Raw genomic sequence first — 16,458 nt, forward strand, 5'->3', positions numbered from 1 at the left:
ATTCAGATTATTGCTCATAACTGACAGTGATATCACTGGGGCCAAGCAATATAGTTTTCTCCTGCTTCATCTCAGCTATATGAAATAAAAGCAATAATTCCTGTTGCTGATGCCAAAGTAGTGACAGTGTCAGTGCTTGATAGTCTGTCATAGAGAACTGAAGACTGGATTGCTGCTGCTATAAAACCAGAGAAAATATAGGCATTTTATGTCTATATTAAATTCTAAGTATATTGTTTTCAAAACCAGAGGTTTTTCATTAAGTTATCATTAACCAGTTACACAAATTATCTTTTAGAACATCTCCCACCCCTCCTCAATAGCCATTGTTAATGTTAAATGCTATTCTTATAAATATACAAATGTCTAATTTATTTTTCGCTGAGCTCTGTCTTATTTACAGCATGAATTCTTGTGGGTTGCTGTTCCTTTATACTGTTTAAGAAATGTATTGTATGTTATCTATTTTTAAGTTGTGGACTTAGCGTTGAGTTGCCCGCTTGTTCTTGTATTATTACAAAGGACAAATAGTGCAATATAGCCATTCTTTATATTTTTAAATTATTTTGTGCACCTGTACCAGATAGTTTTCTTTTCTGGTGTGACAGCTCCTGCATTCCTGATTCCTTGTTCTCATAATCTAGCCAAGCAACTGATTAAGACATGGGGCAGAGCTGTGGGGAGAAGGCTGAAAGAAAACAAGTATCAAATTGATATGCTGGGCTCATCTTAAAGCTAGGCATTCAAGGTGCAGCTCAGTCCTGAACCAAAACAGAAAACGTCCAGAAAAGACTAATATTTTCTTTTTTTAAGAGATCTGTGTGAGTGGAAGGCAAATGGATTAAGGCTTAAACCAGAGATTGGCAACCTTTGGCACGCGGCCTGACAGGGTAAACCCCCTGGTGGGCCAGGCCGGTTTGTTTACCTGCCGTGTCTGCAGATTCGGCTGATAGCAGCTTCCACTGCCCACGACTCGCCGTTCCAGGCCAATGGGGGCCTAAATTTGACCTAAATCTTCCTTGCTGCAGATTAAGCTGATGGCTTTTTGTCCTGCATTCAGTGAACATAGAACAAAATTGCTCACAGTTCTCTTTATAGAGCCCTTACCTTTTTGAAGACTAATCAGTTCCCTCACCCCATCATTCTTCTTTTTTCAAGACTAAACATACCCATATTTTTAAACTATTCCTCATATATCATGTTTTTTAAGCCTTTTATAATTTTTGTTGTTCTCCTGTGGACTCACTCCAGTTTGTCCACATATCTCTTAGTATGCCACCCAAAACTTTACTCCATCTGAGTCTTTACCAGTGCCGAGTAGAGCAGGACAGTTACCTCTCTTGTCTTACATATGCCACTCCTGTTAGTATGTCCCAAACTGTTAGACTTTTTCGCTATGGGGAGTGCATATTTTTTGTCCGATCTTAGGGAAGGAATTGGTAAATATGTGGGAGCCCAGTGGGGTATGTAAAGCTAGGAAGCCAAGCTAACTAGCACCATCTTATAGCCGATGTCCAGTGCAAGTACTTGTTATGGATGGGGTATGGTGATCATATAAAATGAATAGGAATGGGATTTAGAGGAAAGCATCAGTTATGGAAGCTAGGAAAGGGAGGGTTCAGGGCTACTAATGTTTGGTACAGTGGGGAACCAATCCCCTTCCTTTTCTGCCCCCTTTGTGCTTACACGAGAGAGGATTGTAGCCTTCCGCCCCCCCTCCCCCAGTAGTGTGAACAATGAAGGAAACGATGACTTGCACTGTACAATTAATTTGTGGATACTCCCAGATATTTTAGGTGAATGAAGTTGCAGCCTAATTAAACCACATCCATTGCTTTCTGTCTTTCTTTTGGCATGGCTGGAGAAAGGTGCAGTTCTAATTTTTGCAACAAAGTTGTGCTCAATAATGCCAAAGATGAAATTCCTATCACTGTCTCCTTACATTTATCCATGTATGCACTCAGTAATCAAAATAGATTGGAATGTAGGACCCATAGACCCTGTAAACTACCATGTTCTTTTTTCATGCTTGTTTTTAATCTTAGGGCTAGGACAAGGATTGAGAGTTGATAAATTATTTGCCTGGATAGTGGTAAATTCTTGATCCTAGTCCCAAAATAAATTAATTTATAAATAAATAAGGTATCTGTGTAGCTTCCATTGTCTGTTCCTAACAGTAAAAAGTCTTAATGGTATGAATGCTAGGCTATCCTTTTTTTACATCTAATAATGATGCTTTCAAAGCAGGTGTGACACACTGTAAGGAGGGTTTGAGAAAGCTTCCTGTATTTCTATGGATCTTTATTTTCTGGACAATTTCTAGTTTTCAGGTTCTTTTTTAGCAGTTCCAATGTAATTAATCATCCACCACTGATAGGTACCCAAATCCGTTTGAGAGAAAGTGGGCGGGTTTGGAGGAGGTTGTTTTTGGTGTTTTTAGCATTGAAGAAGATATAACTGTTCACTTGGAAAAAATATATAAGTATACTTAAGTGGACAATTAGGAATGTTTTAAAAATAAATTTTGTTGAGATAGCTGATGCTGAAAAACAAGCTGTAATTAAATATCATTATGTCCTTTGCTGTTAGGAACAGACAATGAAAGCTCTGCAGATGATTTTTTGTGGGGGGAGTGTCAAGAACATACCACTATCCAGACAAATAATTTATCATCTCTTAACCCTTTAACTACACCTAAAATTAAAAACAAGCACACAAAAAGCATTGGATAATTTATAGTGACTGAGTGGTGTCACACTGATTTCACTTCTTCATGAAATCGGAATACTTATTCATAATTTTTTTTTAAAAGTGTTAGAATTTAAATGTTTCCTGTTTATAATATGGAAAATAGTTTAAACACTAGGTAAAAAGACATTGAATTTAAAGATGACTTTTAAAAATTTATTTCAAGTAAAGATATATTGTCTCTTAAGGTAAAGGATATCAGTCCTTAAAAATATTAAGCAAGTTTATGTGTAGGCAAGGCCTTATTCTTGTCTCCTTCTGTCCTAGGGCTTGTCTTCACTGTGTTAGTGCAAAGCAGTTGGGTGTAAATTCTAGTCTGCCCCAGCGTGTTCACACAAACTGGCCTGTGTGACTTTGCAGGACTTGACACCCAACTGCTGTGTGCTGACACACTGTGAAGACAAGCCCTTAAAGTTTGCAATTCAAAGGTGCTTAATACCTTTATGTCCCATTGATTTCAGTGGTGCCCATCACTTCTGAAAAGCAGACCCCTTGTTCAGGTTCCTATAAATGGCGTTAGATGTCAGGAGTGTGGCATACATTTGAAAGTTGTGACCATTTTTTCTCTTGTTGGAATGCTTTTTAAATATCTACTAAGTTTAAACCAAGTCCTACATTAGGAAAATCACCCATTGTCTGAAAATGAATATTTGAAGTCTGAGTAGTCATTAACTTGAAGAATGAATATTTTGCTTTTTATTTCAGGTTGAACCCCAGGACATATTGGAAAACTGCTTTTGGTTAAAAGTTAGAGAGGATAAATTTGAAAATCCAGAACTGTTCGCGAAATTGGTGCGTACCTTTGGTACACAGATGAAAGGTAAATATACTTGTTTCTTAATTTGAAGCACTCAAATATGTGACTTGGTTTTAATAAATCTCTGTGGTATAAGAAAATATTTTCAATGGAAAAAAAATAGTACTGCAATTCATATTATAGATAGGAATGTTAAAGAATTTGGGTTATAGGCTGTTACCATAGTAACATAAAATAAAATTTTAAAACATGTACATTTTATTAGTTACATAGAGCATGGATTGCTTTACTGCATTATTCTTGGAGTTGATTTTTTTTTTTGCATTTAGAAACATTACAATGTACACTACTTACCACATGAATCGTCGTCATTCATTGTTTTCAAAATTGTGATACATTTGCATTTTCTAATACATACCAATATAGGAAATGTTCTAATTGAAACAAGATGTTGTTTAAGTAGGATTTTAAACTGAGAACTCACTATCCTGGAATTTTGAAAATACCGAATTCAGCTTTTTATAATGTTGAAATTTTCATGACATACAACTTTAGAATAATCTTCCAACATTACAAGATCTGTAAAATTAGAGGGAAACGAGAATTGTCTTCTTGTAAACTGTACATAGATATAGATACACAAAAGTTAGAAAACTTGTGTGTACATGTAATGCCGACAGACCCCAGTTGGGGCCTCTAGAACTAAATGCATGAGCCTCTACTGCACGAGCTAAAAGCCAACTGGCTGTTAGCTAAGGTTGTAGAGCAGACTCATAATCAGTCAGTCTCTCTCTCTCTCTCTCTCGTTGCCACTAGATGGGACAGAACACCTCACCCAGAAGGTGTGATGTGCATATATGTGACTTTTCTATCTTTTGTGTATCTATTTGTCCCAGAGTTTGGTTTTGTATTATTTAAACTGTTTGCATAATGTCGTTGTATAATATTCAGCATTCTTTTGGCTCATTTTAGAAAACCAAATGAAATGCATATGTTGATTGACCCTGGCAGAGAGAACAATGCACTAGAAAAGCAATTTTGTGCCAGAGATTTCCATATAGTCAAAATAAGATTGATGCAAGTGGCGTTTCAATAGTTCATTTCTGCTAACATTTAGGACTACTAATTAGTTTATTTCTGAAGGACATACTTGCTTTCTCAATATGGAATAATTTATGTCAGTGTTTCAATTTCAAAAAATCTGAGATGTAGTTGACTGACAATTGAATGGCTTACTGTGGATGTGATTCTTTATAATTTATTCAGCTTTTTGTCAGTTTTAAACATAAATTTTATATGCTCTCATCTGAATCTGGACAGAAATTTCTCAAGACAGACGACTGTTCATTATTATTCATTATGAATAATCAATCACTATTTAATGCTTGGGCCATTTGTCAATAGTTACTATGTCAGGCATTTATAAAGTGCAAGTACTGTTCAGGTATGGTTCAATAATAATTTATTTATGAGTTAATGAGGCAATTCAACAAATGATAGTCCAAAATAGTTCTAAGTACTATTTTGTACTAGAATAAATTCATGTAGCTACAAATCCCTTTTTCCTATTTGTCAAGTAGCTAGACTACGTTGCAATGTAGGAGCATACAATTTTGGAAGATTAATGGAGGTCAGATAATCAAGTGTTCATAGATCAACTGTGCAAAGATGATTTAAAGATCAAAACAGCAATCTAGATTTATGCTTGCAAAACAGAATGTGTTTCCTGAAAGAGTGCACATGTTTGTCTTTATTTATTTTACATACATGCAGTTGCTCTTACTTTTTCTATTTAATGCTGAGAGTTGGATTATTTCACAATTATGCATTGTATTTTAACAATAGGAAACTTGGGCTCTGAATGAAAGGGGTTTGGTGTGCTGCCACATGTTTTAGAAATTACCAGGGGATGGAGAGGTGTTGCTTTAAAAATACTGTGTAATCTACTCTTTATTGACTTGAGTAAAAAGAGAGCCTTCTGATATCTTAACCACATTTTGAACGAGAGTAACAAGAACCATTGTGTTTTGAAACTTCTTAAGTGCTTGTGTACACAAGAAAGTTAATTTGGATTAAGGTAGTGTGAGAATTTAAAGTACAATAGCTATTCCTGAATAACACTGTGTGTCCAATAAAAGTTACTATCTCACCCATCTTGTCCCCACGAGTGGGCACTTTCTACAGAATAGAGTACCATATGCTTGCTTAGCTTAATCCACTGTCAAAGTCAAATAGTTATTCTGGAATAATTCCATGTGTAGACAATCCCTAAATAGAAAAGAATACAACTATATAATAACAGTGCAGCTCTCAAAGTGCCTTACCATAATTAAACTAAACTCCTCAATTCCCTTTTGAAGTAGGTATTATACCCATTTTTTCCAGATAGGAAAACAGAGTTCTATTAGCGTTCTGTGGTGACACAGAAGCTCTGTGGCAGAGCCTAATATAGTATGTAGATCTCTTGACCCCAAATCCTATGTTACCTTAAAACAAACTTCTCCTACATGTAAGATCTCCAGTTCTAGAATGTGTGTAGGTGTGCGTCTGTGTATATATTAATACGTATGTGTAGATACACCTGGAAAAAGGAAACATGGCATTATACCTGTAGAACTGGACAGCATATGTTTTGTAAAGTTCTGAGAGATAATTAGGTGAAAGGCACTAAATAAGGGCAAAATATTATATATTAATCACCAAATTCAGGACAAACTTCTGTATTAAGTGAAGGAACTTTGTAACCATAACCATTGTTGTTCTGTAGGTTAGGACCCTGTTTTTATTGTTTTTAAAAATTCTCTTGATCCTTAAAAGCTGTGAAATATGGGTAGCGGAAGTTGGTCTCACTGTTTCATCATAAGACAGGGTATTTTTAACAGTAAGTTTTCCCTTCGAACCCTAATGTAGCATGAGTGTGATTATGAGATGGTCATTGTTCATTATCAGGGAAAAAATTGATATTAACTAGAAACCATAATAGGAATGTAGTTAAATTATAGTTACAATCATTAATATTAACTGTGTGAAGTAACAGCATCAAATATATAATAACTGTAATGACTAATACAAACTTCTAGAGTTCTCCAGGGGCTTCATGAAATGCAAAAGATACATAGTTTGTGAAGAATTGGTCAGATTTAACCCTGACAAGAGACAATGTTTTCCAATAATTGAAGAGATGAAAAGGTGTGAAGTGAGATAATCAATATATTAGTATAATTGTGCAGGTGAAATTAAGTATTGGGGAATTAAAACTGTATAATAGACTTAAATTTACAAGTTAATTGAAGTTAAGGCTCTCTTTCTAATTTTTTAGACTAGCAACTATTTTTCTAGGAGTGTTAGTCATTGTCTGATGGAAAAGCTAAGACTGCTTACTCCAGCTCTATTGATAATATAGACTTTTCCTGTTGATGATAGGAAATAATGAGATGACAGTATTACCAGTGGAAAGCATGTTCATGATTCAAGTTCTGATAGTAGTGAGGAGAAAATACCTTTGTCATTGTAATTGGCACAACATGGACAATTTCTGAATGGGACCTTTTTTTACAGATCAAATTCTTTTACTCTCACAAAACTTTATCCAGGTTCTTATAAATGCAGGATGTGCTATGTTATGTAACTTGCAGTTCTCAAACCTCAGAACTCAGTTATCCCTAAAAGGAGACTCTCATGTCAGTATGACAGATTTTAGTTTATGAAATAAGTGTTTAGTCTCATGTCTTCCATGTCCCTGCTCTTTTTCTGTTTGTCATTGGATCTCAGAATTATTGGTTTCTGGCTAGATGATATTTTCCATATTTTTTCCTTTAAAATTTCTAACAGGAGTCTTATTAAGCTATTTTTATTTTAATATTTTGTTTTTATTAGCTAGAAAAAGTATACTTTTTTTTCCTGAGACATTTTCATCATATTAGGTATGATGGTGATAAAAGGGAAGAAGAAGTCTGTCTTTTAAAATAAGTTCTTCAGGTGAACGTAAGATGGCATTAACAAATCATAAAGGGATTTGTACTTAATGTGCCTTGGGGAAAGATATTTCTCTAGAGGCTGTTCTACTTGTGAATTTTATGGTCAAAGAGAATGATAGAGAGAACTCCCAAGTTTTCCTTGGGGAAGTGGCTTTATTTTTCCAGCCCATGGCACCAGCAGCTGGGGTTTTAGCTCTGCTATTTACTTCTTGAATTACAAGTTGCTTATCAGCATAAGGTAAAATGAACTGGAAATCTCTGTGTCTGTAGTGAAAGTTGGAGAATTATAGAGGGCCCTTATCAACCATGCTTAAGGAAAACCAACCAACCAAAACAAAACTGTTTTGGCATAGTCAATGGCGGTTTAATGTACTTTTTAACCTTATTCTGTGTCTCCATCCCTTTACCAGTATTGTTTTTTATAAGATGCCACCTTCCTGTTGGAGAGACCTGAACACACTTCTTTCTTTCAGAGAGCCAAAGTGCTTTACGTGTTATCCTTTTTTTTTTCTGTGGAAGTCTAGAACTAAGGTATTTGCTCCATATTTAATCTGCAGTGGCTGAACAGGCTCCTCAGGGTTTGCGGAAGTTGCATGGTGATTTTGGTCATCATATTCTTTCCTTTCTTTAGGATTGTTCCTGTACTTTTAGCCTTCCAAGTGCTTGCCTCAATGTCTCGATAATAGCTACTGAAAAATTATTTGCAGTTGCACCTGAGAAACCCATTTTCAGGATCAAATACTTGGACTTTAAGTGTTCATGTGCTTTACTGTAATGACTGTTGGCTGTTTTCCAAGTGTTCCTCCCACTGCTTTTGTAGATGTGAAATTGGTCCTCTTTAGGCTTGGCTGATGAGCTATTATTTTTATACGTCTAACAATCTAAGTAAGACGGATTTTCCCAGAAGTATGGAAAATTCAAAAGTCAGTCTGTGGAACTCAGTGAGATCAGGAAAGGTACAGAGCTCACCATTTTAACAAGTCAGTAGTAGTTGTTGCATGGTATTAGACAAGACTGCACCTTTTTAAATCTTACAGATAATAGTACAAGATGTCAATGGTAAGCATCCCTTAACAGTGCTGATAATGTTTGACAAACGTCAACATTTTAATAGAGGAACAACTCTGCTTAATATTAAACTTTAAGCAACTTGAGTGTAATGTAAGTCAGCCTTAATTATAGGCCAAATCATGAAGGGTAAAATTTTCAAAAGTGCCTAAGTGACTTAGGCCCTAACTCCCATTGAAAGTCCATTAGGATTTCAGCTTATATGGGACTGAGGTGCTTTTGAAAGGTTTAGCTAAAGTCTCTGTTGACTTGTTACTTGGTCCTTGATCAGACACATCTCCCATTTACTTCATTAAGAGCTTTGCTTGAGTCAGGTATGAGTGAAGACTTGAGGATTCGTCCTTTATATAAAAATTGAATTTCAGCTACATGTTACTTTACCTATGCAATTGTTAATGCATTTTTCCTGTAGGTGTGTGATAAGTAACCAGTTATGGCAAATCCTAGAATACAATGGAACAAATTACTGGAGAAAGAGTATGAAATACTTTATAATGTAAGTGAGGCAGTTTAGCAATGCTTAAAATAGATTATTAACAACAAACGCTAAAGTAAATTTAAAATAATACTAGAAGTGCTACAGTCAGGAACAAAAATGTGTTGTATTTTCAATTCAAAATAAGGCAGATAGTTGTACAGTTGTTATACTCCCCTGTTCATAACAGGATGCTAAAATTTGTACAAACAGCTTTGGTTTTTGAACAGACAGTTATTGTATTAATGGTGTATTAAAGAATAAGGGTGAACTAATCTTCATAATACTCTTCTGATCAAAAGGGTAGTACACAGTGTAGTCTGGACTTTAGAAAATGAGCCTGTTTTTTATTAATTTTTGTGAGTTGCTGTTTATATTTTCTCCCCACTAGAGCTGGGCGGGAAACATTTTTCCACCTAGCAAAAATTGCGATTTCAAATAATTTTCTGTTCCATATCAGAATAAAACTGAGACCTTCAGAATTATTTTGTGTGGGGAAAAGGGCGGGGCAGGGGGATGAGGCAATAATTTCAATGCAGAATAATCCCACCTGGGATATTCAAGACCAAGCTTCAAATCCCTGCTCAGTCTGATTCAGACTAGGGACTTGAATCTCAGTTTCCCATATATCAAGTGAGTGCCCTAACGACCAGGCTATTGGCTATGCTGGCATAAGTCTCTTCCAGTGTAAACTTAGTTGAAACTGGGAGGTTCCTGTTTTAATTTCAGTGATCTGGCATTTTCTGAAGAAAATCATTTAGTTGGAAAACTCCCAACCAACTCTATTCCACAAAGGCTTTAATAATGTCTGCAGATAGTTTTGTTTAAATTTGTGTTAGGCTTATGGTAAAAGCTAAATAGAATTTACAATTTGAAAACAAATTATTTTGCCTTGTGGCTTGCTCTTTTTGAAGAATATTCTGCTGATTTTAAACTTCACTTCTGAGTAGGTATAATATGGTTACCATACACTTATTACACAGTTCTACAGAAACTGCGTAAAATAGATTTGTAGGGCCTAACTCAGGAAAAGTGAAGCATAAATAGTTTTTTGGAGTGAAAATTATATTTCACAAGAGTCAATTACTGTCTCTCCGTCCTTGTTCTTCAATGCTGTTACGCTCAAGCTATACTGCACCAATTCCCGCTTGTACGTCCTGAGGCTCTTGCGTGATTCAGCTGTTTTAAGGAGCTTTTCTTTCCGGAAGTTCTCAAAGTCGTCCTTCAGTTTTTGCCATATAAGCTTGCACAGAATGGAGTACTCCAGGTTGTTATCCGAGCTCCTTTTCATATTTCTCCGCTTCTCTAAAAAGCTTTTTGTTTCGTTCGAGATTCTCCCCTTTGCCTTCTTCATCTTTTCAATTTCAGCTGCTTTTATGAAACATCTCAGCTTGTCAGCAAAGATACTATAGTCCTTGTCACACTTTTCCGTCTGGCTCCAGTCAAACCCAGAAATCGCTTTCTTCAGCTTTGCTTCATTGATTGTTTTTGGGCACTGTTTCCTGTTTGCCATCTGTAAAGCTTTCTTTTCCACTATGTTGTCGAAAATCAACTTCGCTCTAAGCAGGCGATAGTCACTGCCAGTGTTGAAGGGCTGCACTGCAGAGAAGTCTTGAACGATGTGCCTTTTAATGACTAAAATATAGTCGATTTCATTCTTACTCTTTGTGTTTGGCGCAATCCATGTCCACCTTTTTGCAATCTTCTTTTTGTACCAGGTGTTTGCCATGTACATGTCTTTCATTTCTGCCATCGTTACCAGCCTTTCTCCCCTTTCATTTCTTTCGCCGCTGCCATATGTCCCCTATGAACTTTGTGCCAGCTTTCCCTCGCCCAACCTTAGTGTTGAAATCTCCCATCGTGACAGTGTAAATGGACTTTTGCGTGAGGGCTCTTTCAAGCTCTTGGTAGAATTCTTCCACTTCTTCATCCTCACTTGCACTTGTGGGAGCATAGGCCTGGATGACCTTGAGTATAGCTTTTGACTCCATCTGAAGATGCAGCACACCAATACGTGATGATATTAGCTGGCATTATTATTACTTTTGAAACCCAATCCTTACGATAAATCTGACTCCTCCAACGTTTCTAACGCCATCTCCCTTTCCACGCCTCACAGTGCTTCCATCCTTCCAGTTGACTTCCAACTCCTTCTTTTGTTGGGTTTCGCAGATACCGAGTATATCACATCTTATCCTTTTCTTCTCCTCCATCAGATGGTTTAACGTTTCCTCTCTTGCCAGCGACCTACAATTGTAAGTACACACAGCGAGCGTTGTCCTTTTCCATGTTGTCCTAGTACCTGACATTTTTTAGCAACCTCTCGTCGTTCAATTTTCACTCCACCACTGAAGAACGGTTTGATGACATGCAGGGAACTAAGATCCATTTACTTGTGTTGTTTTAGCCGTTAACTTTAAGCCATCCCACTGGCTAGGCGGGCAGGCATACGTACCTCCTCAAACTTTGCTAGCCTTCAACCTCTAAGGAGAAGGAAAAACGCTCTTTCCTCTGATAGAGCAATCCCCCTCCTTGGATTGGATAGTCCGACACCTTTATAGCATGGTTACACCTACCAGGGCATATGCCCCACTACCACAGTTGTCAGACGGCCAGGGGCACCGCTACACCACTATGAGGTGCTGAGGTAGGATTTTGTAGCGGTTTGTCTCTTATATCTTGTGCAATAGAGACAGTAATTGACAGAGCAGGGATGGAGGAGGTCTGCAAGGACTTCTATACAGAACTGTTCAAATCAAGAATCAACGTCCCTCTCCCAACGCTCCAAGTGTCAGAAGAGTGTGTCCCCCCCAATAATCGTCAGCGAAGTCCAAAGCTCCAGGCAAAGATGGAATAACGTCAGAAATAATTTCCGCAGGAGGCGAAAAACTTTGGAAGGCCCTCGCTTTAAGATTCAGTCGATATCTCGAAGAAGGAAAAATACGATCAAGCTGGAAGGCATCGAATACCATCTTGCTGAACAAGAAGGGGGATCGAGACAATCTTAAGAACTATCGCCCTATATGCCTGCTCTCTCATATCTGTAAACTCTTTACAAAAGTGATAACAAATCAACTCTCAGAGTCTGAATGAACAGCTGAGAGAGCCGGCAGGGTTTCGAAGAAATTTCAGCACGATCGACCATATATTTACCTTTTAGCCAGCTCCTAGAAAGAGCGAGGCAATACAAACTCCCGCTGTGCATTGCTTTCTTCGACTATGAAAAGGCCTTCAATAGCGTCTAGTTCAACGCAATATTAAAGGCGCTCGTAGAGCAGGGCATTAACATGCAGTACATCAGTTTGTTGAAGGAAGTGAATACTGGATGTACAACAGACATTACTCTCCTCAAAACTCCCCTCCACATTCCAATCGAGAAAGGCATAAAGCAAGGAGATACGATTTCACTGAAACTATTTACCGCCTGCCTTGAAATGGTTATGAACAAGATCAATTGGAGGAGTGGTGTTAATATAAATGGAGAATGATTATCTCATCTCAGATTCGCGGACGACATCGTACTAATTGCCGAAAGCACCAACCAACTGCAGAGCATGCTACGAAGACTCGACAAGAAAAGCATTCAGGTCGGTCTGACAATGAACCGTTGCAAAACAAAATACATGTGATAAGACATCTTACGCAAAGCCCCAATAACAGTAACAGGAGAAGAAATTGAAGAAGTGGAACAGTACATATATTTGGGCCCAGAAGTTAATATGCGCCAAGACATGAACGGAGAACTCTCGTGAAGGATTCGGGCAGGATGGTGTGCATTTAATTCCATCAAGGACATCCTCAAAGGAAAAATCGACAAGACCACATGTACAAATATCTTCATTTCAACAGTGCTGCCAGCCATGCTGTATGGCAGAGAAACATGGGCACTGACAAAGAGAGAAGAACAGCGGCTGTCGGTAGCTGAAAGTGCAATGGAACGAGCTATGTTGGGAATGTCCCTCCTGGATCGTATCCCAAATGAAATGATTAGAGAACGCAGCAATGTGAAAGATATTGTTGTGGAAAGCAGATATAATAAGATACAATGGGCGGGCCACATAGCATGGTTCACGGATAGTAGGTGGACCGCAATCATTACTGAGTGGTACCCGCGAGAACAGAAAAGACCACCTGGTCGGCCTCCAAGAATATGGGAAGATGACATTGTAAAACATTTCAGATGGACTTGGAGAAGAAAGGCAAGAATGCGAGAAGAATGGCGGACATGTTGTGATCAGCACAGCCTTAACGACAGCTGAAGACCGATCAATCCAGGTGATCCAGGTGAAGAGACAAATTTGGCATCTAACACCATGGATGTAGTCATACACCATAGAAGTAGCAGTATGCAACTGGTCCCTCATGTAGAAAGGGTTTTATTTCAACCATTGTACTCATGCCTTGGTTGATTTTGTAGGCAGGTGTGTATAGGATATCTTTTTCTGAGTAGTTGTCTTTTATTAAATAAATTTAGGTAATCAGTCTGTGCTAAAAATGTCATTGGCCAACATCTGTGTGTTTCTGGCCAGTGGCTGTAATGACACTTTTTACCTAGTTTAACTCATTTTGCATCTATCAAGTTAAACTATTTATTTTGTGTATTATTTTATGATGTGAGCTATTGATATGAAGAATTGCACACCCCTGTGGAGTTGTGTGAATAATGGATTTTTCTGTTCACTGGCAATTCTGAAGAATTGAAATGAAATTTTGTTTCAGGTCAACTGAAAATTAATTCTTTCTAAATTTTCAGCAAACCACAGTCTGAAACATCTTTTGGGGGTTTTCTGAAACATTTTGTTAGACCCTAAGTGAAACATTTCTATTTGAATTTAAGCATTTTTGATTGTTTTAAAGAAAATGTAAAGATATTTTAAAACAAAAAATCACAGCTTTTTGTTTCAAAAATTATTTTTTCAGAACGTTGACACTTTTTTTAACCGAAAGTTTTGGCAAAAATGACACACATTCACAGTGTTTCACTCTGCTGTCATGCTTTGTTTTCTTTAAGGAATTTTTGCCATTTTGTTCCAAAGGGATAAATTATATATACATTTTATTATAAGATTTTTCTAGTGAGAAGTCTGAGGCCATAACTTTCTCAATGCTGCTGATAGGGTTTCCTTTATGTGACACATGCTGAGATTGAAACATATTCAACTTCTCTCTGGAGAAGTGGGGTAAATTATCTAAGTTACTTGGGAAAACATTATTGCATCATGTATTTGAATATTTACATGAGTATGGAAATAAGATGTAGAAGACCATAAATATTCCTAGTTCTACTCTGATGTCAACAAATCTCTTGTTAACAGTTCAGCCATCTGTATGTTGAGAATCTGTATTGTGACAATGTTGGCCAGATGGCTGCAAGTGGGTAGTATTGGGTTCTGGGGAGGTAGGTGGGTGCTAGCCCACCCACGGTTAAAGGACCCTCCCCCAGTCTATGGGGAGGATCCACTGAGCCTGGGATTCAAATAATTACGGGGACAACAGAAAAAACCATGATAGGTATGAAGATCAGAGGGTCAAAAGTAGGGAATCAGAAGGGGATGCAAGTGGGTACTGGAAGGCAGATATGTTAGCCCTAGAATGTTAAAGGCCCTTTTTTTCTACCAGCTGAGAAGGCATTACCTCAGGTCAGTTAGGGACACCTGAATCCAATTAATGGCTGCCTGAAACCTTTAAAAAACTCCTGCTCTGGTGAGAGAAAGGGGGGAAGAGAGAGACAAGCTGCTGCCAGGCTAGTGGCAGCAGAGAAATAAGCTGCTTCTTCTGCACTCCTTCCCATAGGGGAAATGGCCAAAACTGAATGTCTGCTAGGGGAAGGCCTGATACCTCAGGGCAAACAACAGGACAACAACCTGCCCAAGTGAGGGGCAGGAAAAGGTATCCCCCTTTGTTTTGTGTTTATGAAACTTCCCTTTTTGTTTGGTGGAGGATCACCCCTTAGGCTGACCCTGAGGCCTACCCTGAAAATACGGCCAAATAAGCACAGGGGCAGGAGGGGGTAGACAAACACTGCCCAGTGTGGAGCTGATTTACCTGCCACTGCCAGAGGGGGAAGTGCTAAGTCTGGTGAGACAAATAAGTGTCTTGCCACAGTATGTTGAGGACTACATGTAGGCTGAGTTCTTGGAGCTTCACAGAATTGACTTTTCTCTGTCTGCTTAAAGATGTGAAAACTTGACTAAGCATGCTTATTTCATTTACTTGATTAGATGAATTTATTGGGCCCCTGTGAAGACATTCCTGTCCTGGGGACAGATAAAATTTTAAGGCTCCAGGACTGTGCTCAAAGTTCACAGTAAATGCATAGGTATCTTCAAACAAACAGATAACCTATATTTGAGACTTTTTTGACCTCTGAGTGTTCTTATTTCTGTGATGCTTCAGGTCCCTTATTGAAAAAGCTTCAAATTCTACCCTAGAAGATAGGCATATTGTTGCCCTCTATCTTACTGTTAAGTTAACTGAAAAGTTACACAGTGTCAAACTAGAAGACCTGACCTGCAAATAGAACACGTGTCACCAATATGCTGGACCCAAGTCTTATCCACAGAGGCATGCTGTGTCTCAGAATAGGTGCTCAAAAATGTGTGTGTCCTAAGCACTATCCGCCAAACATTCCTTCTGGATGAAGGAATAGTCTCCAGAGTCCTGATCTACAACTTTCTATTGCTGTCCAGGAAATAGTTGTGTAAACTACTGGCAAAGTATGTGCCAAGTCCCCTTCTAGTAGCTGGTCCACAGAAGATACCTTATTCCTCTTGACGAAATGGTAGAGGTCTGTGCTTGGGATCTAAGGGTCCAGGGTACAAACCCTGTCAGTAATCTAGCAGGTCATTATGATTGCGTGTAATCGAATTTGTTTAGTTCTACTTATTTAAACTGGTTTAATTCATTCAGGTAGAGAACTTCCTTCAACACAGGTTTTATAGTTAAAAAGACCATTATCTGGCCATTATACCACATTATGTGACAAAACACAGGTGTTGCTCACTTTGATCTTGTATCACACATTTGGATTGTGTATGTGTCATGCTGTGAGATTTGAAGGAGGAAAGGTATGAAGTAGGGTTACCATATTTTGTGCCTCCAAATGGAGGACACTCCACGGGGCCCCAGCCCCGCCCCCGCCCCAACTCCGCCCCCTCCCCTGCTTCCCGCGAACATTTAATTCGCGGGAAGCCTGAAGCAGGTAAGGGGGGGTGTGGGGGGAGGAGGTGCGGCCCAGGCTGGCCCCCCCGGCGGCTCCAGCCTGGGTCGGCTCGGGCCCTGGGGTGCCGGCCCCGGCTGACCACCCCCGGCCCGCCCAGCACTGCCGGCCCCCGGCGGCCCGGCGCATCCCCCGGCCCCGCGACCCCGGACTGGCTCCCGGCCCCGTGGTCCAGCGCACACCCCCCCGGGCTCCCGGCCCCGCGGCCCAGCCC

The 16,458-nt window shown here is 38.8% G+C and overlaps 1 protein-coding gene across 5 annotated transcripts in view; it reads left to right on the plus strand.

Moving 5' to 3' along the window:
* DIAPH2 (diaphanous related formin 2) overlaps nucleotides 1-16,458 on the plus strand; it is an 874,039-nt gene that overhangs the window by 232,062 nt on the left and 625,519 nt on the right. For all 5 annotated transcript variants that reach the window (XM_034781186.1, XM_034781187.1, XM_034781188.1 and 2 more), the window contains one exon: nucleotides 3,454-3,568. In XM_034781186.1, the coding sequence (XP_034637077.1) occupies nucleotides 3,454-3,568 (115 nt within the window). The remainder of the gene's footprint in view (nucleotides 1-3,453; nucleotides 3,569-16,458) is intronic.

Source organism: Trachemys scripta, chromosome 9, assembly GCF_013100865.1.
Source record: "Trachemys scripta elegans isolate TJP31775 chromosome 9, CAS_Tse_1.0, whole genome shotgun sequence".
Taxonomy (NCBI): Eukaryota; Metazoa; Chordata; order Testudines; family Emydidae; genus Trachemys; species Trachemys scripta.